A 27783-nucleotide genomic window follows, 5' to 3' on the forward strand; every position below is an offset into this window, starting at 1 on the left:
TCATACATTATCCAGGGCCTGAAACTTCAGGAAGTGTTTCTGTTGTACACTGTGTGCACTCTGCTGTTGTGTTTTGGCTGCTCTTTCCCTCTGGTCAGGCCTCTTCAGAGCTCCTCCTTGCTTGCAATGGGAAATGTTCAGAACTTTAACGAGGTGTGGTTTGATTTGTTTGTTAAAATAAGCCTGGATAAGAAGAAAAAAGCCTGTTATAGTAAATATGCTCTTTCTAGGTACAGGGGGGGCAGTGTTTGGTGTTGAGTGATACCCACCTCCACTGGGGGCCCCTGTGTTGCTCTCTGAAGTCTCACTCTGTTGGTGGTGAGGTAGATAATGTCTCCACCCCACTCTCTTGTCCTCAGACAAGAGACCTCACACACCCTGCAGTTCAAGAAGCCCTCACAGAATAGGGAGGGTCATGAGCCACCCAGCGCCATAGCTGTCCTGCGTTTTATTTTTGGCACACATCTGCGATTCAAAATGCCAAACCATAAAGGAGCTGGCACCCTGTGGAACCACTCTTCTCCTCCAGAGGATAGCCTTGCTGCCCTATGTCTGGTATCCTCTGTCCCAGAAAAACCCTCAGTCCCATGCCTGCACGTAACACAAAATCTATGGTGTGGCACTGCAAGAAAAGCAGCAACCCCGTTATCCACCCTCTGTGCATGGCCTCTGTTCCCTGCTCATGAAGGCCCTTGTGCTGGTGCCCTCAGGGTCTCTTGTCCTTGAAGAGGCACTATACCTTCTTCCAAATGCACTCCAGGAAGGGGTACATTGTCTCCCAATGCGATCCAGGAGACCCCTACACCAATGTGTGCACTCCGAGGACAGCACCCTCCTTCTCTCCAGGAGCTCACATTACAGCTCTGCTCTGGCAAAAGTCCCACATTTCCAAATCTTCAGAGTGTGAGCTCTACATGCTGTTTGCAAAAAACCTGCGACACTCAGTACCTCTCGCTCCTTAATCAGGCCTCTGAAGAGGATTCCACCTTGTGTAGACTGAGGCCACACTCAACCTCTCTCTATTTTTCTCCCTTTTCTCTCTCTGTGAAAGGATTCCCTCCTCTCCCTGGCACTTGTGAAAGTTTTCCTCTCCCCGAATTCGCTTCCTTGTACCTCATATCTGCCACACAGTCTCCCGCCAGCCATGGAGATCCTTCTCCCAGTCCTTGGATCTATTTCCTGGGTGTTCTAAGTGACCTGACCTCAATACAGCTGTGTTTAAGGGACTAGAAAAGCCCAGAGTCCCCCTAATTCTCTGCCATCTTAATTCCCAACAGAAAGTCTTGGTTAAAGTGCTTTTAGAAGGCCAAGCATAGGGGAGCCCGGGCGGCTCAGTGGTTTAGCGTCACCTTCAGCCCAGGCCCTGATCCTGGAGAGCCAGGATTGAGTCCCACGTCAGGCTTCCTGCATGGAGCCTGCTTCTCCCTCTGCCTATGTCTCTGCCTCTCTCTCCTCTCTGTGTATTCTCATGAATAAATAAATAAAATCTTAAAAAAAAAAAAAAGAAGGCCAAGTGTATTAGTTCTTTCTGCGTTGCAAACGATCCCAAAGGTTCAGTGGCTTACAATAAAGAAAACGTCTATTTTTTTTTTCTCTCTCTCAGATAAATAAATAAATATCTTTTTTTTAAAAAGTACTCTTTCATCTTGCCTTGAGCCTATAACACCATCATCCACTCTCCATATAAATGTACCTCATCTGCCTAAATTTGAAACTTCTCTTTGGTCCTTATTAGCCAAATTACCTTGGTCAAATCACCTAACCTCAGGCCCCAATTTCCTCATCCATAAGATGGGGAACATAAAGACCCAACTTATATGACTGCTATGTATAGATAGGTAAGGTAATTTCAGTTATCTGTAAGCCAGCAACTTATTTACTTAAAATAGCTATTGATACACACTAACCAAGACCCTTCCTCTGATCCAAAATTAACTGATATATTGTATGCCTGCTCTGTCCCAGGCACAGTGATGGGGACACTAAATTACACCTGTCATTGAAAACCTCACAAATCATTATTACACAAAATGATAAACAAATCATTATCATATAAATTAGTAAATAGTATATCTGAGATCTGAATAAGATATTGTAGGCACCCAGATAGGAGGAATTTATAGTATCTGGGAAAGATGAGAAAGGATTCACCAAAAAAAAAAAAAAAAAAAAAAAGGTGAAACTTAAACTGAATATTCAGAAGGCTGAATAGAAGTACTCAAGACAGGGTGGAAGGGAAAAGACATTCTAGAACATGAATAGCATGTGTGTAACTTGCTAATGCCAGGTAATGTTATTTCGGTAACATCTACAAGAAAATATGTTAGCTCCCCATGTTGATACTAAATTTGTCCTCATCAGGAATTCGATGGCAGGATGGGGGCAGTTGTAAAATCCTCTCCTAAAAGGAACAGATGAAGCAAGCTTAATGGGATTGGGATAGCCTTTTCAGCCACTTGAAGCTTCTGTTCTCTTACATACAAGGGCTATCATTTGTGAGAGTAGATATTATGGAAAGAGAAAGTTACAGAGTTTCAAACCAAAAAATGGTTCCTCCCTAGAATATTGCACACAACCACAGACTTGCTCTTCTGTGGAAAAGCCATCTTGTTAACTTTAGCATAAGTTTCTCTGTTTGTTTTTTATTCTTATCCCATAATAAAGCAGACAATATAGACAGTTCAACTTGGAGTAAACAGTTCCCCCCCCCCACACACACACACACACTATTTTAAACAGCTACTGTTCTTCCCACAGGCCTTCTAAACACTCTACTTGATAATGCCTCTACTGGGAATTCCAAACAATAAAATATATGTGAATTATCTTTTAGAAGGAAGTACAGAAAGAAAATACTGATTCTTGTCCATTCTTACTCCCCCTAGTTAAAGAATACTTCCTATACTGCTTCTTGAGTTTCAAAATGGACATTTATTAAGAATACCTGAAAGAAGGTCTGAATGGTGCTCTCAGAACAAGACTCCCTTAATTTCTTCTCCCTGCAGTAGAAATATTTTATTAATACCTCCTCACATTTCCATGATATCCGCACATGACAGAGTACTTTTGCATTCATTGTCCATTTTAATTCTAAAAGTAATCTTGGAAAGAAAATAACACTTTTGCATATGAGCAAATTCTTTCTTCTGAAGGCTTTTCTTCTTGGCCTGTATGATATGATATGATCTCCATATGTCTCCTACATGGTCTTCCCTCTGTATGCATCTGTGTCCTAATCTCCTCTTCTTATAAGGACATCAGTCATTGCATTAGGGCCCATCCTAATGACCTCATTTAATCTTAATTAATCTCTTTAAAGACTTGATCTCCAAATGTAGTCACCTTCTAAGTACTGAGAGATAGGACTTCAACATACAAATTGGTGGGGACATAGTTCAGCCAATAATATCTATAAAATGGGAGGATGGAAAGGTTTCAGCATGATAAATTATATTAGTTTTCTATTATTGCTATAATAAATTATGACAAACTTAGTGACTTAATACAAATTTATATCTTATGATTCAGCAGCTCCTAACTCCCACATAGGTCTTACCAAGCTAAAATCAAGATGTCAACAGGGCTACATTCCTTATCCAAGGCTTGAGGACAGGATGTGTTCCTCACTCATTCAAATTCCTTGTAGTTGTAGGGCCAAGGTCCTAGTTTTCCTTCTGGCTGTCAACTGAAGGTCATTCCCAGCTTCCAGAGATCATTACATTCCTTGGTTAAGGGGCCCCCTTCCTTCATCTTCAGAGCAAGTAACAAGAGTTGAGTCCTTAACACACTGCATCTCACTAACCCTTCTGTGATCACATTTCTCTCTTTTTAAAGGCTCTTAACTTTATAAAAGAGGTTTGTTTAATTAGATTGGGCCCACCTGGATAACTGGGAAAATCTCCTCATCTCAAAGTCCTTAGCCTTATCACATCAGCAAGTCCCTATGACATATTCACAGATTCCCAGAATTAGGGTATAAACATCTTTGGGGGCTACTATTCTGTCTACCACATAAGTGCTGAATGACAGACAGCTATTATCTCTTTAATGGTTAAAGATAAATTTTTGTAGGCTAATAATCCTATTTAATTAATTAAGTTGATTGGTTCAAATAAGTGGTTGCAACCAGGGAACATTTGGCTAGAGACATATTTGGTTGTCACAACTGGTGGGAGTGAGGGAGCATTCACACTGGTCCCTAGCTGGTTGAGGCCAGGGATGCTGCTAAACAATGCATAGGACAGCTTCCCACAATAAAGAATTATCCACCCAAAACATCAATAGTGCCATGGTTGTGAAACCCTGGTTTTAACTGAATGCTTTGGGGTTTAATTAATCTACGTGGAAATAAAATTTTTACTATGATCAAATGGATTCTCATCAATGCCATAACCAAGTGGTCTCTTTTGTTCCATGGCAGAAAAAAAAATGTTTTATCTTTGGTTGGAAAAAAGTTTAGGAGATGATGTTTTATGATATCCTTATCATTTTTGAAATATGACATAAGTAGATGGTTTATATCCTAATTTTAACCTGGTCTAAGAAAATAGGAATAGACTTATTCTAAACCTTAAATATGTCCATGTATCTATATATATATTTGGTCATTTCTTCACTAAAAACCTAGCAAGGACTAGGCAGGCATTGTTCTAGGCATGCAGGATACATCAGTGAACAATACAAAGTTTCCTGCTCTTATAAGTGATAACATTATAGAGGAGGGAGATAGCCAATGAGGAAAATAAATTTAAAAGTGATAAATTGTGTGAGAAGGGAAAATACCTTGGAAAAAATAGTTCAGAGTCAGAGAGATCAGGGCTGCAGTGGGAAAGGGATGGCAGTGACTTGGGGGAAGCAGGGACCCACAGCAGAGGTATTATATACAGTGGCCAGGGCAGGCCTCCTTAAGAAGTATAACTTGTCTAGTTATGAAGACCAGCTGCCATCTCATTTTCTTAAATTTATTTGCTAAGTATTTGCAAATTATATTTGTGAGGCATAAACACTGACATAGCTTTGCATGTCTATTGAATGAGAAAAATCAAATGGAGGAGAGATGAACCCAACAAAATCAGCTCATCAAGCTCAGAGCTTGAAACTTGAGCCCTTGAGTTACAAACTGCTTTTCTTTCCTTGAAGTCACTCTGCCTTCTCACTATACTCCAGTGTCAGGAACAAACAGGCATTATGCATAATGAAACTACTGACTATGGAATAACCCCAGCCACTCCACACTCAAAAAAAAAAAAAAAAGACAAGACAAAAAAAAAAAAAAAAAAAAAAAACAGATCTAAGGACAGTTCAGGTGAATTACTGCTGAGCATATTATTTGTTGGAATAATCCAATGTGCATTATGCCAATTGCATTCCATTTGTCATTTAATTTGAGTGAAGTGAAACAGGAAAAAGCATTGATTTAGTGGTTGTACATACCTTCGATCCTTTTCAAAACTTTTAGCTGCTACAGAAAAGTTAACCTAAAATATTATTAAACAATTCCTTTTTAAACATACTGGTCTAAGTCAAAAACTCTAATTTCTGCCTTTAAATAATGATTTCAAAGTTGAAATAACCAGTGACTTCCTGAAAGATTGGTAGTTCCTAAATTGCAGTATGTCCTGAATTCCCAGAGTTATATTTCTCCATAATTCTTTTTGTTTCATTTTAGTTCTTTTATTAAGTAATTATTTATCTATTTTAAAGAGAAATAGGGTGAGAGAGAGAGAGAGAGAGAGAGTCGGGAAGGAGCAGAGGAAGAGAGAAGAATCCCAAATAGATTCAGTTGAGTGAGGAGCCCCACACAGGGTTTGATTCCATGACCTTGGGATAATGACCAACCAAGAGTTGGACATTTAACTAACTGAGTCACCCAGATGCCCCATCATTCTAGTTCTGGTTACAAATATTGGTCCTTGAATATTTTGAGGAGACAATTCTATAATAAAACAAAAATTCAATTTAGAATACAATTGCGTTCCTTGCTTTAAGCTGCATCTGAATAAGAGCATGCTATGAAGCATGCTATGAAGCAAGTTAAAACTTGTTGTTGGATTTGATGCTCAACAAATCAAGGAAACAAATCAATATTTTCTGAATACAGCCTGGGGGAGAGCTATAGAAACAGAAGGAATGATATTCTCAGCTTTCCAGGGAGTCCATACAACAGAGTGGGAGCAGACATTTAAAAATTAACTTTCTCCAAACATCTTTTTATGGCTCATTTTGAAAATAGTTCTGGTTACACATTATCCTGCAGTTTGGCTATTTTTTTAATATTCTCCCTCTCCAAATTCATTCCAGTGGGAGCTGCCCATTGGCAGTGGAGGTCCATGATTATCTCACTGTGTATAATTCATTTAGCAGCATAATGTGCTTCTGCAAATGCTGCCACAGCACAAAGAGAAACTGCCAATGTTAGCATTCCAGGGTCATGCAACCTGCCCCACCAGGAACTGTCATTTAGAGGAGACCCCTCCAACAAGCTTTCTCACACTCTGTGCTAACCTAATGCCACCCAAATGTCTCTGGGTGGCAGCTGCTAACACTTCTTCTGTAGGAACAGAAGTGCAGTGACCTAACCCCTCTCCTGCTGTGCTACTCAGTGCCAGGTCCCTGAATAGCAGCATCAGAGACATCTGGGAGCTTGTTAGAAATTCAGGCTCTTGGGCTCCTCCCCAGACCTACTGAATCAGAACCTGCATTTTAACCAGATCTCTAGATGATTAGTGTGCACACTGAAGTTTGAGGAGTTCAACTCCACTGGCTGGAAGCCAAGAATGCCAGAATTCTTCTCCAGTGTTTTCTGAGCTGTCACTATCATTGCTGGTTTTTATAAGCTCTGGGTTTCTGCCTACATCATGGCAGTTATTGTTTTTTTATGTCTAAAACTTTCACATATCTCTCTCACCTGCACTCTATCATACAATAAGGTACCTTTATATTTAAAACCTGTTTTGTGGGATCCCTGGGTGGCTCAGAGGTTTGGCGACTGCCTTTGGCCCGGGGCGCAATCCTGGGGTCTCAGGATCGAGTCCCGCGTCGGGCTCCCAGCATGGAGCCTGCTTCTCCCTCCTCCTGTGTCTCTGGCTCTCTCTCTCTTTCTCTGTGTCTATCATAAATAATAAATAAATAAATAAATCTTTAAAATAAATAAAATAAACCCGTTTTGTCCTTGTCTTTGACCTTGCACCATTCAGTGGCTTTTGGTGATTAAGATGATAGTAAATGAATACAAACAATTGCTTTTCCACTTTCTTTCTAGATGCTCAGAGATACTGTTGTAGAGAACTATCATTTAGCCTTCCCAGCATCCTGTACCACTTCCTTGCATCCCAGCCCATCAATCTTCCTCTGGGAAACCACTCTTCTCCATTCTCAGGCCCTATGATTCAAATGTCCTGAACAGCCTGCTCCTCAGCAGCCACATGAGAGCTTTCACCATCATGGCCTCTTTGTTCAGGCAGCCCATGAATTCCAAGCCAGGGCAGGAGTGCCAGCCACAGCATACCTGATGGGATGAAGTGAAGGAGGCAAGCTCTTCTCTCTATGACTGCTAAGCTGGTAAAACTGAAGCCTGGAGCTGCCTGTGGCCATCTGCTTCCTCTTCCTAAGGAAAGCCTGACAGAAGCTTTCAGAAGCCATTGCTTGAATACTTGAAACATCCTGCAGAGATCTGTACCCCCGCTGTAAGCAAGGGCAGACATTCATGGCAGTGAGGCCAGGACTTCTCCTGGTTCTTCCAAAATAAGGGCCTCTTGTGGTTAGAAGAAAGCCTGAGATGAATGTTAATGCTGTTTTTCCTGTAATTGGTTGGGGGCAGGGTTGGGAGCGGGGGGGGGGGGGGGGGGTCCTGAGAGCCCATTGTTGTGAGTGCTCTTTGGTTTTAATAGGAAACAGTCATCCCTGGCCAGTACTGCCAGCAATATACCCATCCTCCAAGATCCTCACTCAGTCTCCTTCCCAGAAAACCTTTCTCCATATATTCTTAGTCAGATTAGAGATGTTGTGGGTTGGCACATTGCTTAGACAGCACTTTTGCCAATATGTCAGTACCACGGTCTACAAACCCCAGGTGAACAGCATTCTGACACTTAATCACCTGGGATATACCTTATGCATGATGAATTATACCCAAACACACATACATGGGCAGATCACCTGCATGGAGTCTTTTCAAGCCAGAGGACACCCCGAGTGTATCAGCAGCTGGACCTATGGATCCATGTTGTGTCCACCACAAATCTTTTAGGTTCAACTAAACATTCAGACTCACAAGACTACCATAGGCCAGGCTCGACATCCATCTATTATGTTAAAGGATAAAAACCAGAGCTTGCCTAAGGGCAGCTTCAGGGGTTTTGTATGTGCAATAGTCCTTGAAGCAATCTAACAGCTCAGATACAAGAAGATGAGACTCACATCAGATAGGTACAGGATCTACCATGGCCTAAAACCTGCTAATCCATAGGATCCATAGTTTCCAAGTTCCCTGCAGATGTGTGCCCAGATATGAGTCCCAATTCTTAAAGACACTCAAAGCATAGCTTCCCTATCAAGTATTTATAGTCCATTCATAACCCTTCTAGTCCAGATGCAATTTGCCAAAGATCATTTTTAGCACAAGCAATCCTGCCTAGAAACATAGTTGACATTCTGTCATTGTCAAGTTACCAGGGGAACTAAGTTAGCAAATCATAGGTCAAATTCTCATTCCGAAAGCGAAAGAGTTTTGTTAACCACTTATCTAAAAAGTTAACAAAGGAAACATCCTCAGAAAACATACAGGGATCCCTACAGAGATAAAGGGGCCCCATAGTTCAGATGGATACATTGGCAAAGAAATTATGTAGAAAACAAATACAAGCATAACCAGTTTCTACTTGGAAGAGTAGGACTGTTTCAGTGATGGGATCAGGGTTCTCCTGTTTGGGGTGACATGCATAGACTGCCCCACTGCTGAAGTATAGATATAGCTGTCATCACTAGACATGCTTAACCAAAGAAAACAAAGGACCGATATTTTTATACCAATTTATCAACCCTTTTTATAAAAGCTGAATTGAAGCCCAGAGAGGTATCTTTTGTTTGGTTGGCTTTGTTTGTTTTCCGAAAAATCATGGAAATAGGTATAAGAAGGTGTCCCCTTCTGGCATCCGTGCCAATTGGACCCAGACTGACATAGCCAAGGCTGATTTCCACATATACAGTGCAATATCCAAGGATCCCCCATAGTGTTCCTCTAGTGTGTGTCTGTATGTGTGTGTGTATGCAGTATGCATGTGTACTTGCACACACATAACAGTGAAAAGAAGCCCACCAATATCTCGACTTTCCCAGTTTAGCAAGAAACTAAGAACAATGTGTATTGGGCTTTCTTGGAAATACAGTGGCATTGAAAGCTATCATTTAGTTATTAAATTGTCGCAAAATGTGGCAGAAAATCTGAGTTGTCCAACATATTATGGGTAGCAATACTAAGTGCTGCCAACACCTACAGCTACCTCACAGCATAAATATCATATTCATCTAAATTAACATTACCAACATCAAGTCATAAATGTTGGTCATATTGCCATAATTACCTCCAAATCCCATCGTCATTAAGCACCCTATACCTTGAACCACAAGACCACTATTATTTAAACTATAGTTAATATAATCTAGAACCACAAAACTACTAATGCCTAAAACTATATAGTCACTATCACCAGAAACATATGTCCAGTAATACATAAGTTAGCGATTTTCACAATAATGTTATTTAACAAATGAACTCAAAATGAAATTACTTTAAAGAAAAAGAAAAAAAAATAAAGTGACTTTAAAAGGTAACAATATACTTTTGCTCATGATTCCACAGATGGATGAGACAGTTCTTTTGGTGTAGCCCAGGTTTGACTGATCTCAACCCAACTTGTTCGTTGGCTGCAATCAGCTGGTAGGTTAAGTAGGAGCTGGCTGGTTGAGGATGACTCAGCTCTACCAAAAATGATTTGCTACTTTCCTGCAGGCTAGCCCAGGCTTGCTCATATTAAAGGAAGGGGGATACCAACATGAACAGTAATACATTGGGCTTCTTGAGGTCTAGGCTTAGAAATAATATAACATTATTTCAGTCCTGTTCTGCTCACCAAAGCAAGTGGGAAGGTGAACTCAGATTCAAAAAGGGAGTGGAACACACTCTATTCTTAATGGCATGAAAGTTATTGCAAAGTCCCACTGTAAAGGATATGGGTCTAGGGATGTATAGAGAATCAAGGACATTTTTGTAACCAACCTGCTGAAGATAACTTGAAACAGTACCACATATACTTGGAAATACAAGTGACACCAACAGTTAAAGGCACAAGACCCATCCAGTGCCACTGTCTTTTGGTCACAAATATAAAACACCATAAGCATGTCACCATCACATGCTTAATATCACCCAGAAACAATTACATCTTAACCCAGCACCTTCAACTACCTCCTATGTAGCACAATGTTACAGATTAAGACACCTAAATCCTAGTCTCCTCTCTCATTGGGCTCTGGTAAATAAGTCATATAGTGTCAGGTTATCTCTGTTCCCCATTAAGTTATAACCTGTGCAAAGAAACTGATAGTCTATTTCAATTGTATTTATTTTTTCCAATTCTCCCAAAAGTAAAAGAACATTTTTAATACCACATCCTGACAAAGTGATCCCTTAGAATTTATGCTAAAAAATATAAATTAACTTCTTTTGTTGTTCTACAAATTTTTAAATATTTAAGTGTGGTTTTTGGAATGGTCATCCTAACAGATAACGTGTCAACTTCCGTCCTGTGAAAGAATCAAATATATTTCATTGGGAAATCTTCCATGAGTACATTTCCCAGAATCATGTGTTTATTTTCTTGATAAATAAATGTACTGCTTTGGCTAAGGTTCCTGGGAAGAAGGAGAAAATTAGCAAGGTTGAATAATTACTGGTCATTACTGAAAGAATCAGAAATTATTTACAAAACCCACATAAAGTGAAATATGTTATACCTAGTGAAATAATAAACTAGGCAGAAACTCAAGCTTAATGTGTTCTAGGACATGATTTTAGAAGAGCCAATAATTTCCTGTGAGCATTCACACGATCAGGAGGTCTAGTCTTAAAGGGACCTACTTGTCCATACTCAAAGATGGACTCTTGGAGAAGCGAAGATATGAGGGCCTTCTCAAAGACCTCTGTATGGAAGGCCGGCAGCTCCAAACAAGCCAAATATCCTTCTGCATCTAACAGATGGGATCACCAAGAGCCAGTCCTATCTGTACCTCCAAAACTGGTGTGACACTGCCACAGTTAAGTACCAACTGATTGGGCCAAAGAAGCTATTCCTCAGAAATAAGTTCATATTCTCAAAAAAAAAAAAAAAAAAAAAGTTCATATTCTCACAGGTCAAATAATACAGATAGCAGTGGAAGATGGTAGCATATTTTGCTTAATTTTAATTTTGTTTGTCCAGCAATGCTGCTGTAATCTATATTGGTGTCCATTTAGATTTCACTGTGTGGCATTTGCTGCCTCTTCTTGGGGGCAGGAGGAATATAATGTGTATTGTTGGGGCATCAGTGAGTGGCCCTTCAAACTATGAGTAAAAGTCACAGAGGTAGGAGACTAATTTTTTTAATATTTTATTTTATTATTCACGAGACATAGAAAGAAAGGCAGAGACATAGGCAGAGGGAGAATCAGGCTCCCTGCAGAGAACCTGATGCAGGACTTTGATCCAGGACCCTAGAATCATGACCCGAGCCAAAGGCAGATGCTCAACCACTGAACCACCCAGGAGCCCTGGAGACTAATTTTTTAAAACTGTTTCCACAACTATGATTTCAGACCCACACTACACCCAGTCATGTTCTATTAAACTCCAATTATAAAAATTCAGTCAATGTATGAGTATTGCACACATACTTAATACCTGGAATTGTGCTAGGCACTGTGGATACTGCAGCGTAAAACAGGCAAAGCTCCTACTCTAATATATATTCAAACAAAGAAGTCAGGTAACAAGTGGGAAACACATAAATGATGAAAGAAATTACAGCTTGTGTAAGTGTTAAGAAAGAATGGGGACACCTGGGTGATTCAGTCCATCAAGTGTCTGACTCTATTTCAGCTCAGGTCATGATCTCGGGGTTGTGAGATGGAGCTCTGTCAGGCTCTGCCCTCAGTGGGAAGTCTGTCTGCTTGAAGATTCTCTCCCTCTGCCCCTCCCCCCATATTCTTGCTCTCTCTCTCTCTCTCTCTAAAATGAATAAATCTTAAAAAAGAAAAAGTTAAGAAAGAATGAACAGAGAATGAGGATGGAGAATAATGAGAGGCAGGAGGGCAGGCCAACCTATATTCAGTAGTGGTCAGGAAATAAGTCTAGAAGATGACATTAGAGCCAAATTCCAAAGGATGAGAAGGACTCAGGCATGCAAAAACCTGGAAACCTGGAAGAACAAAAGAAATCAGAAGTGTGAAGTACCTAAGGAAGAAAAGAAGCTACTCTACAATGCGTCAGAAGGCAAATGTGGCCACGGCTGCAGATTTGTGGGGACATAAGCATGAGACGGCATCAGAAAGGGACATCACAACCAGATGATGCAGAGCCACAGAAGAGACTGCACAGTTTATTCTCAAAGCAGAAAGAAGCCACTGAAAAGCTTTGAACCAGGGAGTGGCATAATCTCACTTGCATTCTTTTAAAGATCCATCTGGTTGCTGGGTAAAGAGCGTATTATGTCTATATTATTATATTCATTTATATGTTCTGAAAAGTACCAGTATATCAACATAAATGCCCCAGAGTGGTATTAATCTGAGCAAAAGACCTACAGATCACCTCACCTCCATATAATAAATATTGCCTGAAATCATTGCCAAAGGCAGCATGCACCACACTTAATCAGATGTGTTAATTTTTAATTTGATGCTTGAGCTCCTCCTTGTGGCTGTATGGTTGCAAGCTCCATGGTAATACTAGTTTCCATATAGTGATTAATGACTGGCAATCTTTTTTTTTCAAAATCTACCTTTATTAATAAAAAATGCAATATCTAAAATGTGAGCTTGAAATTTAATTAGTTCATTTTTAAGAATGAGCTTATTATCAGCTTGCAGTCGGTACTTGTATAATATGCACTATATGGTATAGGGTATGATATAGTTACATTCTCATTGAAACCTGTTTTCTGTAACATTCTTGCCAACATCTGGTACAAATTAGAGTAAGATATAAGGTATTTTCCTTCCCTCAAAAATAATTCCATCAAATAACAGAATGTCTTTAACAAATCCGCAGCAACAGAACAAAAGGAATAAATCTTGACGTTCCATTCTCAGAGTAAAAAATGAAGTGGGACATATTTATCTACTATGGAAGATGTGAATAAAAATAATCATTCTCTTCATTCATCACCATATATAGTTGGTGACTGACAACTTGAATTAAAGAGAACCCCAACCACTTGACATTAGGGACTTCCTAACTGTTGAATCCCTTACTAAATAAGAATTACAGCTTTGGAAAATTGCTCTCAGAAGGCACATCCGTTCCAAAAAAATCTCATTTTCAACCCATTTTGATGTGTAGAAAGCTTTCATGCCATGAGATATCCCATGCAGATGTGAACCAGAGGGAGAAGAAAACCTGCTCAGCCCTGGAGAGCTGGATGTTTTACCTGAGGACGAAGTTAAACCTTTACTGCCTTAATTCTCTGTATCTCTTCTTAGCTCTACTTATTATTCTCAATGTATTTCCAGTGTGTTTAGAATTTCCAAGTAGAAGCACCTGGGCTGGTGTATAATGAAGAACACTGGGAACTACATGGGGCCAGTCAGCCAGAAGGTAACCATAGTAATGGCACCATCCCTTGGACAGGCAGGAATATTGTGATAGATCATGTCTGAAACCTAAAAAATGTGCTCAAAGCATGAATGACACTCAGTGACTAGTCAAGGTGGAAAACACATTAAACTTCGATGAATGTCACACTCCTTACATGCAGCTGACATAATCCACTGGACTACCCTGAGTGTGATCCTTACAGAAAATTGTACTTAACACAAAGACCTGCTTTGAAATAGCAATAAAGCAAACTGCTACAGAATTCTGTTCCTGGTCCCAACTCATAAGGGTGGGAGCAACCTAAAGAAAAAATAGAAGTGCCTGCAATTTCTTGCAAATGAGTAACTATAATTATTAGAAATGCAGATAAGTATTTCATGATGCAACATTGCTTGATGATGTATGAAATGTAGAACATTTCTTCATAGCCATCACATCTTTTTGCTGTTAGTGTCAAAGAGTAAAAGCTCACTAAAAGAAATGGAATCAATTTTGTATAGAGTTAGTTTACATAACAAATTTTAAAAATGCAAAAACATTTGCAACAAAAATAAAATGATTGAACACAGAAATATTCAAGAGTTAAAATGAATGTGCTTCATCTAAAATGCATAATAATTTAAACTTATCGGAAATATAAAATTAAGATGCGAGTGATTGCAGATAACTTGACTAGAAAACATAAATGCTCTGAATAATAATATATAAAAGAATACAAAAATTCAAAGAAGGGGTTTAAAACTATAGTATCACATGTGGGCTGTTACACACATGATCTCCAACATAGTTTAAATCAGGATCCTTTTGGTGTAAATGATAGGAACTCAACATAAACTAGTGAAACTATTTTTTTCATACCTAAGAAAGACAAGGATACAAGGATGAAGAGTCACAGAGAAATAGAAGTTGTTCTCTTGCTCTTTCTCATTTCTCTCTCTCTTCTGCTCTGCCACTTTCTTAATTTCGTCCATCACTTTCTTCTGCTACAGACACCTTACTGTTTGTGGCATGGTTTGGGGGTAGAAGAAACACAGATATTCCTTGTTTGGGAAACCCACAGACAGAGTTTTTCTCTCACAATGCCTTATATTAAATCTACGGAGAAGACTTCAAGGTGCCCAGTTCAGGGCACATACTCACCCCTGCACCAATCCTCAAAGCCTGGGTGATAAAATAGTTCGCCAATCCTGGATCCTTGGTAGCTTGGTTTGGGGTGAGGGTGGGGCAAGAGGCAGGGAACTAGGTATGGTGACTTGGAATTCTTCAACACACAGAGTACTCAAAGGAAGGTGCTACTGCCAGAAAAAATGGGCAGAGAGGGGAAGAAGAGGAGTAGCTTAGAAGAAAAAAAGATATCTACCATAGTGTCACTATGTGAATTGATTACCAGCTTTAGAAAATTGATTATAGGGTATAAGCCAATGGCAGAGGTAGGGAGGAGTGGGAGGCAGAGGATAGGAGGAACAATAGGAAGGCAGAGTTCATCTCAAATACATAAGAACTTCCTAACAATTTGAAGATAACAAAGATGCATAAAGTAGTAAGCCACATACTTCCAGAAATAATTCAATTCTCAGCTGGAAGACAATTCAGCAGAGATGCTGCAGGGGGAATGTAAGTTTCAAATGAGTTGAAGATGAATCCAAACAACAGTAACCTTGAACATTTATGATTCTGCAAATTATGATATATTGAGATTTATCCTCAGAGACCTCGTTGGCTATTAGACATTTTGGTTCTTAGGGTCAATTTTCTGGTGGAGAACAACTAGTAGTCCATGAGTCATACCTGGCCCACCTAGTATTTGTTAAATATTTAAATAATTACCAACACTCCAAACTCTTGGAAAATTCATATAAAGCTTTGATTTTATAGCCTCTCTTGGAAAAACTAGACGTGTATTAGGTGTAAACATGATTGACTACACCCTTAGCACAAAGTTCCTGTTCTCCCAACTTCTAGTTCAACTCATTTATTTACACTGCCTCTCTTTCTCTGATTTATATTTCATTTTGCAACCCCTGTATAAACCAAAATTAACACTATTCTCTACTCTGACTACCACAGCTTTATCCTCTTTTTCTGTTAGACTGATCTAGATTCCACTGACCACAATCATACACTTTAACAATTATTGCAAAAAAATAACAATAATAACAAACATAAGAAGTATAGGGTAACACTTACCGAGGGTTCATTCTGTGCACTGTACTAATGCTGTAATATACTATGTTAATCAGTATAGACAAGGCTTCCACTGCTGCAACAATTCCCAATCTCAATGACTTAACACAGAAAGGTTCATTTCTTGCACGCATTTCACATCTAATAGGGATTAGCACAGTATTTTAATCCACATAATACTCAGGTACCCATCTGACCAAGGCTCTACTATTCTGTGGTTTCTTTTTTGATTCTCTCAAATATTTAGTAGACTTTCTCTTTGATTGCCAGAAATTCCATGGACCAACATCTGCATCAATAGTTCTTTGTGAAGCATGCTTTCAGAAAATATTCTATTTTCCAGGCTTTCCCCTAGAACTCAAAGTTCATTAGAATTTGATCTCCTCAAGTTCTATCAGATGTCAGTACTGCCAAACATTTTGCCACTACATAACATGGATTGCCACTCTTCTGACCTCTGAGATCACTATCCTTAATGCCTTTTGTCCAACCCTTAGGCTAATATTTAAAACATAAATATTTTATGCTTTTATTACAACAGCATCCTACTTCCTGTAAGATCTGTATTATTTACAATAGCTTAAGCTTATGCTGCAGTAACAAGTCATCCAAATTTTTAGTGGCTTGACATTGGAAAAGTTTATTTCTCATTTTTGCAACCTATCTGATCATAGTAGCCAGGACTCTGCTCCACACTATCACTCAGGGACCCAGGCTGACTAAAGCTCTACCATCTTGTAGCTTTGCCACCTATAATATGCTACCTTCTCAGCTGTCACAGCAAGGGAAGACCAAGACTAGTGGATTAGTCATCAACTTTTTAATGCCTCACTCCAGAAGTGACGCACAGTACTTTCACATTTCATCAGCCAGGAAATGACACCTAACTGCAAGTGTTGGTGGGAAATCTGAGAATAGATAGAAACGTTAGTGAGTACCAGTCTCTTTGCCTCATTATCCCACTTAATTCTTCTTCCACAATTCTTTCAAGTATCATTATCCCAGTCTACAGATGAAGAAACTGAGACACGAAGAAGTTGAATGAATTATCTAAAGACAAGGCTAGTAAATGGAAGATGCAGGGTAAGATTCCAAAATGAGAAACCAGGTAGAGGAATCGTAACCTAAACACACTATCTACATCTTTTAGGTACTTCTAAATTTATTCATTTACCAAAAATTCATTGATTTACCTCACAGAAGTCCAGATTTCACCACCATAGTGTGATTTTGCACAACTCATGACTTCAGTCTCACAGGACTTATTAATGTGAGAATAAAAAATACCCACAGAACTTCAGTTTACTTTCCTGTGATTAAAGAAAGTGGACTAGGGGATCCCTGGGTGGCGCAGCAGTTTAGCGCCTGCCTTTGGCCCAGGGCACGATCCTGGAGACCCAGGATTGAATCCCACGTCCGGCTCCCGGTGCATGGAGCCTGCTTCTCCCTCTGCCTATGTCTCTGCCTCTCTCTCTCTCTCTCTCTCTGTGACTATCATAAATAAATAAAATTTTTTTTAAAAAGTGGACTAGTAATTCTCAATGCTCCATCCACCTCAGGTACTAGTGATTCAATTCTTTTTTTTTTTTTAAAGCAAAGGGCTTTCTTTTCTTTTTTTTTTTTAATTTTTATTTATTTACTTATGATAGTCACAGAGAGAGAGAGAGAGGCAGAGACACAGGCAGAGGGAGAAGCAGGCTCCATGCATCGGGAGCCTGATATGGGATTCGATCCCGGGTCTCCAGGATCGCGCCCTGGGCCAAAGGCAGGCGCCAAACCGCTGCGCCACCCAGGGATCCCCTAGTGATTCAATTCTTAGGCCAGTGTGAAATTAATTCAGAACTCAGGTATCAGCCCTCCAACTGTGCTACTTCATTACCCACAGAATCTTGGTGGCCTGGGTGACATGATGTGCAAAAGGTGATCAGCATTATCAGTGCTTCTTCATACTTACAAAAAAATTTGAAATGTTTTATTTCTCCTTCTTTTATGGGGTTAGGCAATTGATATTACTTTCAAGTGGCATCCCCTAGATAAGAAAAGTTAAATTTCCATTGTTTTAGCCCATTTTAAAACTGAACATAAGAAGAGAGGGCAAAGAATTTTTTCTCTCCCAAGTCCTCACTACGTGCTTATGAGGACTTCGGTGGTGAGGGTGTAGAGGGGGTCAGGCATTTGGGTTCCATATGTAGATCACAAGATAAATATCTAGTCCTCCCCCTGTTGTACTTACTCATGTCATCCCCAGTCAATAAACATCAAACCCTTTTTAAATTTAAATGGAAGTCAGCTGTATCAATAGGACTAGTATTACCAATAGAACAACTAGGACTAAGATCATCTGGGTACATTTGGAAATTGGTGAACTGTGCCCACCAGAGGTCTGTTGACACAGAGATGCTGATGAATGTTAGGAGAAAGAAGTCTGGAAAAGATGTAGAACAGAGCCAGGGAGTAGGTAAAAGTCTTCTCAACCTTTATATGAATAGAAGAGGAAACCAAGCACTCAAGTCTTCTCCTACTGAAGAAGCTTGAGCTATAGGATGGAAGGGGCAATTCTGAATCTGAGTGACTCAGAGGCATAAATAGCACTACTTGGGGCCCTGTGACAAAGGAGAGCACAAAATCCAGAAGGAAAGTAAGTCATTCTACTTCAGTAATCTACTGCTGCATAACAAACCATTCCAAACTGAAGAGTGCAAAACAGTAAGAATTTTAACATATCTCATGACTCTCAGGCAGAGGAAAGGCTCATCTTCGTATCATGGTATCTGGGCCTCAGCTTGGAAGAGTGAGAGGGATGGGGTGATTCAGACATTTTGGCAATGGAATTATCTGGAGGCTATTTCATTCACATGTCCAACTCATTTTACTCAAAGTTTCCACTTAACCAGGACTGTTGAACAAAGTACCTACACATGGCCTCTCTGTGAGGCTTGGTCTTGCAGCATGCAGCTGGATTCTGAGAGAGAGCATCTCAAGAGGAAACACCTGGAAAGATAATGTTCCAAGAGAGCCAAGTGGCAGTGCATAGCTTTTTATGACCTAACCTCAGAAGCCACATACCATCATTTCTCCATACTCTGTTAGTCACAGCAATGATTGGCCTGCCTATAATCTATGAGGAGGGACACAAACTCAACTTGATTGAAGTAACATCAAAGAATTTGGAGCCACATTTTTAAATCATCATACATTCTTCCCCACTTTGGCTTTGCCATCTCAAGGGTTGTTTGTGGGGCTCACTTGTGGCAGACACATAATTATTGACACAGTGGCACCTAGCATGAGACTGCCTGGTTTGTAGTCACACTAAGATACACATTAGGAACACCTAGAAATCCTTGAGGAATACCTCATAGGAACCTAAGTTCCTGTGCGAATAAGAAAAGCAAAAGCCAGAGGAACCAGCTTATTCTTAATAATGTAGTTCCATGTGTGAGCACAGGCGGGAGAAATCTCAGCAAAGGGTAGGAGGAACATGCTGTATACTTATGAATTGTCAGAGAAAACAGGGCAACTAAAAGGGAAACCCACAGGGACTCTAAAAGACAGGGACTAATGTACCACTTACTGCAATGCTACCCAATTCAGGATGGCTGCAGATTGCAAACTAGATGAGCTATTTTGTTCTGTTGGAATAAGGAAACAAGCTGTGCTTTTCAAGCCAACCCTTTAAGCCAACCTTGAGTCTTCTATAAAGAACTGCAAGCATGATGCTCTTCAAAATGCCAACCACGGATGCTCATGGAAATACAAGTTTCATGTGCACAAGTAAGGAAAGGGCTTTATGTTAGAAATTGGCTTTTCAGCCACACACACACACATACATACACCCTGCCCTCACATCTTTAATAATAAAACAAACCACACAAAATTTATTTCCAAGCACTTGATCATTCTGAAAAATCAGAGGGAGTTTGAGCCAAAAGGGAGGAAAGTAACCCTTATCCACAAAGGATAAATATCTGCCCCATAATTTATGGAGAATGCAAATCATCCAAGCAGCAGTCTATTGGCATTGACTGTTATTTCATTTAATTAAATGGCTATACAAGCCTCAGAATGCCATGTCTCCTGCCAGCTGACCCTATTCCCACGACCTTCCCTTCACAGAGTTCAGGGGAACATGATACTAAAGAAAGACATTTCGTTTTAAACTAGAGAGAAATATGAATTGGTACATGAAGGGAGGTCAGGTGGTGAGGACTTTTCCTTTGACTAATTTGTGCCATCGAAGCCTCTGTGACTACTGTGCATGATAAATTTACATTGTCTCGTTTTTTGTTTTGTTTTGTTTTCTTAATTCAGAGGGCAGTCAGCCTTGTCACTTTTGCATTATCATGTAGCTAAATTTTGCATGAAACGTGTCACTGTGTATGATGTTTTTTAAAGATTACAGAAATCAGCATTTCTTATGCTTGCTTTTGCTACTAAAATCTTGATTCTTGAAAGATTCTGGACCTTCTGAGTATTCATTAAGCACTGGAGTTGTGATCCCATGGTTAGGCTGATTAAGTCTTGGAGCACGTGTAGGTGAAGTTCTAAGGAGAAGTTTCATGCTGGCTTATCTCACCTACCCATAGAACTCAAGGTTCATGGGTCTATACTAGATCTACCTGAAATGAACCTGCACAAAGGCATCTGGATGGCTTAGTCATTTAAGTGTCCGATTCTTGATTTTGGCTCAGGTCAAGATTTCAGGGCCATGAGACAGACCTCCATGTCGGGCTCTGAAGCCAGCAGGGGGCCTGTTTGAGATTCTTGTTCTCTGGCTGCTCCTCTCCCTGTGTTCATGTACTTCTCTCTCTCTCTCAAATAAATTTTAAAAATCTTTTTAAAAAGTGAATCCACACAGTGTCTGATCTCTCTTCTTTTCTCCCATGACCGCCTCCCTCAGTCTTTTTTTATTATTACACTCATGAATTTTTAAAATAAGTATTTTAAAATACTTGGGCAGCCCAGGTGGCTCAGCGGTTTAGCGCTGCCTTCAGCCCAGGGCATGATCCTGGAGACCCAGGATCAAGTCCCACTGCATGAAGCCTGCTTCTCCCTCTGCCTATGTCTCTGCCTCTCCTTCTCTCTCCCTCTGATGAATAAATAAATAAAATCTTTTAAAAAAATAAAATACTTTTATTCCATTGTATTAATTGTAAAAGGGAATACATTTTTATGTAGTATACAGTATTTCCAGCTTTCTAAAAGATTCCTCCATGCCCCCTCCTAGTTAATATCTTCCCCTGAAAGGTAACCACTGCTCTGACTTTAGTCACCATACATTAGTTTTGCCTATTTCTTGAACTTCATATAAATGGAATTACACAATACAGTTTATACACTGTTGTTTCTTTCATTCACCATTATGACTATGAGTCCTCTGTGTTGTTGAATGTAGCAACATTTCTCCCTTTCTAATATACCATTGTATGAATATACATACAATAATAGTTTATTTGGAGACGTTCTACTGCTAAAGATCCATTTTACTGCTGATGGTGCCCTCAGGCTTTTTCCTCTATTTGTTATCCTCCTCAGATATCAGCTATAATATCAAAAAAGAGTCAGGCCCTTCTCGAAGCCGAGAGCAATTCCAGGCTCCATGAGGTGAGTAGATGAAGGAGATATATTCAAGCCTTTGAGATCCTATCCTGGAGGATATTTTAAGTCCTTTAGAGTCTTCTAAGTGAAACAACCAAAAGAAGACAAAGCAGCAGCAATAGCATTATTTTCTTGCTGATGTTGACCTCTTTCAAAGGTTAACTTATATGTTCAACTATTGGATATTTTTAGCACCTATTGTATGCCAGATATTTGTTAGGTCCTAGGAATGAAGCATCAAATAAGACAGATAAGGATGCTGTTCTTCTGAAGCTAACTTTCAAAGAAGATATCAGATGGTGATGAAATCTATGGTGAAAATTAAAATAGGACAGTGCAATGAAATAGCCAGAAAAAAAAAAAAAAGCCTCTCTAGGAAGACCACAAAATGATAAGAAATAGTCATAGCAAGAGAATCAGAGGGAAGCCATAAGAAGGAAACATATTCTGGGATAGCAGAACAACTAGATTGATGCTAAGTCAAGAATGAACTTGGCCTTCTTAAAGGAAGGCACACTCATAAAGCCAGCATACAGTAGGCAACATGAAAGTAGCAGAAGATTAGATCAGGGAAGTAAGCAGAAAATGGATCATACATGACTTTGTGGTAAAGAGTTAAGAATTTATTCTAAGTATGATGGAACACCATTAGAGGGCATTAAGCAGAAGAGTAACATTGCCCAGGAAATTAAGTGGAAAGTGGCTTAAAAGGAGTCAGGAGTAGAAGCAGAATACCAATGAAGCAGCAACTTCCTCAAAGACAGATAATGGTATCTTGTACTATGGTGGCAGCAAAGGAGGTAAAAACATGAACAGTTCAATATGTTTTGGAGAGAATCAACAGAATATGCCATGGAAAAGAGGTACCATTACACAAAGCAGCAGAGTGTCATTAAAGGTAACACACTCAGTGGGCAACTCTGACTCTATAGAGTTACAGCCACAAGACCCTTCCAACACCATCTCCATGAATCTATTCTCCATCCACATAATTTTGGAATTTCAAAACTGTTACATGTAACCTCTTGATATTGATTTTTTTCACTTAGCACGATTCTCTTCATATCTACCCACAATTGCTGTGTGTATCAATACTTTCTTCCTTTTTTGTCGCTGAATAGTATTTCATGGTATAAATATACCACAGTTTATTTGACCATTCACCCAATAAGAACATGTGGGTTGTTGCAGTTTTTGTTTATTACAAATCAATCTTCTTTGATAATTTGGGCACAGGTTTTTATGTGAATATGTCTTCATTTCCCTGGAATAAATGCCTAGGAGTATAATTGTTGGGTTGTACAGTAAGTACACATGTTTTATATGAACTTGCCAGGCTGCTGTCCAGATTGGCTGTACCATTGGGCATATCCCACTGACAATGTATGAGAGATTGGGTTCTCTGCATCCTTGCCATCATTAATACTATTACTATTTCTAATTCTGTTTAATATATATGTAGTGATATCTCAACCTGCTCTTAATTTCCATTTCCCAAAGGCTAATGTTACTGAACATCTTTCAATAAATTTATTTGCCATATGCATATCGTCTTCACTGAAATGTCTGTTTATATGTTTTGCCCATTTTAAGTTAGATTATTGTTAATTCTTTTACTATTGATTGTCGAGGGATCTCTACCTATTCTAGAAATAAGTCTTTTTGTCAGATATGTGGTCTATAAGTCTGTTTTATCAATTTGTGGCTTTTCCTTTCATCCTCTTAGCAAAGTCTTTCACAGAATAAATCTTTAATTTTGATGAAAAAAAAGTAAATATGTATCATGCTTAACAAGTTTCTGTCTTCTTATTAGGCCTTATTCAAGACTCCTTTTATACGTTAGGATGGTGTAGAAAAGAATGAAGAACCTCAGGGGGAAAGATGATATTGCCTTACAGTAATCACTTCCACTGGTCCACAACATGCAGAAATTACTCTCATATACACATTATCACTTTATCCTTACAACAATTCTATAAGGGAAGGAAGCAGACATAAAAAGTGAAATTTTACAAATTAAAAAAACTCAGAAATTGAAGGCCATAATGGACTAACACAAGGATTCAATGAGTAAGTAATAATAACAATTAGCAAATTCCAGAGTGCCTGGGTAGCGCAGTCGTTTGAGCATCTGCCTTCATCTCAGGTCCTGGGATTGAGCTCTGGGCCAGGCTCTCTGCTCAGGGGGGAGTCTGCTTCTCCCTCTGCCTCTGCCCCCCCCCCCCACTTATGCTTGCTCTCTCTCTCTCTCTCTCTCTCTCTCTCAAGTAAATAAATAAAATCTTTTAAAAAAAAAAGTAGTAAGTTCCTAATCCAAGACTTGTACCCATCCTTTTGGCATCTGTCCTCGATATTGTTTTCCTGAGATATCTGCTCTAGTGATCATAATAAATCTTAACTTTTATTGAGTGCTTTCTCTATACCAGCCAGACACTGTGGTAACTCATGACATATATCACCTCTTTTAATCCTATAATGTAAGTACCATTACTGCAGTCCTTATTTTGAAGACCTGTAAACTTAAGGCTAAGAGAATTTAAGTGACCTTTCAAAGCTATCACAGACGCTAAGTGCTAGAACTAGAATTTCAGTCAAGGCAAACTCACTCCAAAGCCCATTTCCCCAGTCATAATACCAAGCTATTATAGATAGAGCAAGTAGAATCTGTTAAAAATCCCATTTGCCACCTCCAGTGTTAAGTATCTTAAAATAATTTCAAATACTAATATTTTCTGAGACTTTTAACAACACCATACTGATAAATTAATATATAAACACTATGGACATTTTCTTTCTCACTCATGATATTCATTGAAAAAATTATTTCTCAGCTTCTCTCCCAGCCTCTGAAAAATTTCCACAGTGGGAGATCTGATGATTTGCCCTTTTACCATTTGATCCCTAGGAACATCTATCTATAGCCACCGGTGTAATTAAAGATGTGTCAAAACATGAGGGCTGTCAGCAAGGCTGACTTTATTATTTGCTCAGAAAATATAAAATATCCATTATAAAGCCAGCATTTCATGATTACAAATATTTCTTAGAAGCATAATTTAATAATAAGTAACACTAATTCATCCAAATTAAAACAACTATTTGTGAGACCTCCTCCAAGACGTCTTCTATTATTGAACTAAACATTACCTTACTTGCTTTTTAAAAATCCAATTCAGACTGTTTCTCATTTTCTCAAAATTTTGTTTTGGTTTCATAAATCTAGCATCTGCTATTTAAATACATTCCATTAAGTTGTATACCATTTAGAGTTAGAAGAGACACCCAGGACTATATAATCTAAAAGTATCAAGTTATAGTTGGAGAAGCATAGTTCCACAAAGTTTCCTGTGACCAGGGTCTCCCAGTGAGTTGATGACAAAGCCAGGACTATGTATGGTCCAGAACAACAATATTTTACCATCACACTTTCTGTGTTACTTTTATTAGCATATTAATAATCTCTCTCTCCAATAAAGAAAGTCTAGAAACTTGGTCTCTAATTATATACATAACCTCATATATAACTATACAGACTTTCATATCCTTTGAATCTGGGAAAACTCCTCCAGATCCAGTTCTGATGAGGCTGCACCAGCTCCCTCAGACAGAATGAGTCATTCTGTCACTGTGTTCCCAGAAAGCAGTGTTCACATTTCAACTATAATAGTTATCACATTTTATTCTAATTTACCCTATTTAAATGTATGCCTCCTCTACAGGACCCAGTTCATCTAGACAAATCCACCTTGTGAACTCAAACATTTTGCATAAAACATGCATTCAGTAAAAGTTTTTATGAATGAATGTGTTATGGAATCAATCAGTTATTAGAGATTGCCTTGTCCACTCCCTGAGCTCAAAGAGACAGAATAATTGACTTATCGGTATCATACAAAAATACTTTTGTAGAAATCAAACATAAATAAAGCAAAGCAGACCGTTGTAAAGATTATTCAGGGGAGGAAAGGGGAGGAGATTGTATCAGACTGTACAATCTATACCAGATTGTATCAAATAAAAAATCAGGAAATAGAAACCACACAATGATTAAACAGAAGTTTAATATAAAGCATTATTAAACTCAGGAGAATAACTATAAAGATATAAAGAGAACTCTAATTTTAGTATATGTGCTGCCAAAGCGAGCACTGTAAAGAGAACTCTAAAGGATACCTTGAATCAAGTGTGAATCCAGGGAAGGACAGACTTAGAAAAAAGACAAATTTGGCTCCCTCCCCAAGGCTGAGCTTCAGCCTCATCAAAGAAGATGTGGTTGCTGCTCATGAGATGGTAAAGAAGTTCACTGGGTTGCCTGGATCAGGCCTGGACCTGAGCTGCTATGCAAGCCACAACAACAACCTCCACCCCCGAGGTACAAGCGGGCTGTGGCTGGTGAGTAGGCAGGCAGAGGGAGTCAAGCACCACTGCAGCCCAAGGCCTGGAGCACACAGCGTCCACACCAGGAGAGCCACAGGAAGCAAAGTTCGGTGGGAGGGCACACAGAAGGAGCTGGGAAGCCACTGGGGGCACAAGGACTGGAGCATGCAATGCTCCCATGGAGGACCAGAACAAGGTGGCTAAGTCGCTAAGGGACCGCCCTCTCCTCCGGTGGTGCACAGCTGGGGCAGAGCAACGTGCACCCCTGACTGACCGCAGCAGGAGCAGGGTAAAGTAAACAAAGCAGCCAGGGGGTGGAGAGCCCCTTCTTCCCGCAGTGTCCTTCCAGCGCCCTCTACTGCAAAGCTCAGCATCACCCCACGGAGAAGAAGAAATGCCCCAAAAAGTCCGATCTAGGGCAGCCCCTGTGGCCCTGCGGCTTAGTGCCGCCTTCGGCCCAGGGCGTGACCTGGGATCGAGTCCCACGTAGGGGCTCCCTGCACGGAGCCTGCTCTGCCTCTCTCTGTGTGTCTGTAATGAATTAAAAAAAAAAAAAAAAAGTCCAATCTCACACCGGAAATGCTGAAGAACAAAAGACAAGAAACTGGTAAGTGGGATCTGATACTCAATAAATAAAAGACGCTTAGCTCAAGTTATAATGTCCTCAGTCTCTGCAGCTGTAAAATGAAGAGAGTAATAGTACCTACCTCCTCATATGCAGCATAAAAGCAAGATAATATGCCCACTTGCTCGGTGACAGCATATGTGCTGATCATAGAACAGTGCCCAGCACGTAAGAATTCAGTCAATGTTGGCTATCATCACTTTCACTGAAAAGCACGACTGGAATCAGACGACACCAGTTCCATTCCCAGCGCGGCTGTTACTGCCTGGGTGCACAGCAAGCCCCCTGCACCGGGCCTCAGTTTCTACCGCTGAAAAGTGGCTTTTTTTCCCACTTTTTTTTTTTTAAGAAACTGCTTATTTTCCGTCAGCTTTATTGCCATTTTGTGCGTAAGTCTGTGAAAGAACAGCGTAAGGCCCCCGGGTGGGGGTTCGCAGGCACGCGGGCCAGTCCCGGGAGCGCGCGGTGCGCGAGGCCTCCAGGGCAGCAGCGCCCTCAGCTCCGCCTGCCGCCCCACGGGAAGTGTCCGTGCTTTCGGGAGCCGCGGCAGCCCACTCACCCTGAAATTCCTTCTCCGTCGTGGCCCGCGGCAGCAGCCTGCTCTTCCTGTTCCATCCCTTCAGGATCTCTGCAGGAGAGACCCGCGCGGCCTCCTTCCCCGAGTGGGCCTCGGGAGGGGCTGCACATGCGCAGAGGCTCTGGGCCAGCGCCCCCCTGCGGCCTGGGCTGGAAATGTCCACGTGGCCCCGAGGAGCATCCGTGTGACACAGGTGACCGCACCTGTGCGGGGCCGCTGCTGGTCAGCAGCGGGACTAGTGACGGCGGGAGTCGCGGCCCTCGGAGGACTGGCTGGGCTGGCTTGGCGAAGGTCCAAGGATGGGGCGGCCGGCAACAGAGGTGGCTCTGGTGGCGGCAGCAACTTCCAGCACATCTTGCCGGCCAGGATTCCTGGAGGATACGACACTGACCTTGGCTGGGTTTTCAAGGGCTTGAGCTATCAGCACAAGCGTCTTCGATGTGTGATGCAGGCGCCATCACCGCCATCACCGTTGCTTCTGAGGATGCGCTGTCCCATTCGGAAGTCAAGGTGGGCGCCGTATCAGTGGGTTCCTGCTGCAAGATGTGAGGACGTCTTCCTTGGTAGGACAT

At 40.3% G+C, this 27783-nt stretch overlaps 1 protein-coding gene across 1 annotated transcript; it reads right to left on the bottom strand.

The window, feature by feature from the left end:
- LOC144294253 (uncharacterized) lies at positions 1–27783 on the bottom strand. Its single transcript, XM_077866065.1, has 4 exons — positions 27665–27783; positions 27194–27607; positions 2945–2999; positions 1–183 (listed from the first exon to the last, which is right to left on the bottom strand). The coding sequence occupies exons 1-4, from the start codon at positions 27781–27783 to the stop codon at positions 1–3; spliced, it is 771 nt and encodes a 256-aa protein (XP_077722191.1).

Source organism: Canis aureus, chromosome 22 (assembly GCF_053574225.1).
Source record: "Canis aureus isolate CA01 chromosome 22, VMU_Caureus_v.1.0, whole genome shotgun sequence".
NCBI classification, from domain to species: Eukaryota; Metazoa; Chordata; class Mammalia; order Carnivora; family Canidae; genus Canis; species Canis aureus.

What these genes read in the sequence shown, in the direction of transcription:
- LOC144294253 (XM_077866065.1), bottom strand. Translation starts at nt 27,783, where the DNA reads ATGTCCTACCAAGGAAGACGTCCTCACATCTTGCAGCAGGAACCCACT. An exon ending in ACGGTGATGGCGGTGATGGC is followed by an intron (nt 27,608 to 27,664) that starts GCCTGCATCACA and finishes TTGAAAACCCAG; the next exon opens with CCAAGGTCAGTGTCGTATCC. An exon ending in CCATTCAGACCTTCTTTCAG is followed by an intron (nt 184 to 2,944) that starts GTATTCTTAATA and finishes CTTCTTATCCAG; the next exon opens with GCTTATTTTAACAAACAAAT.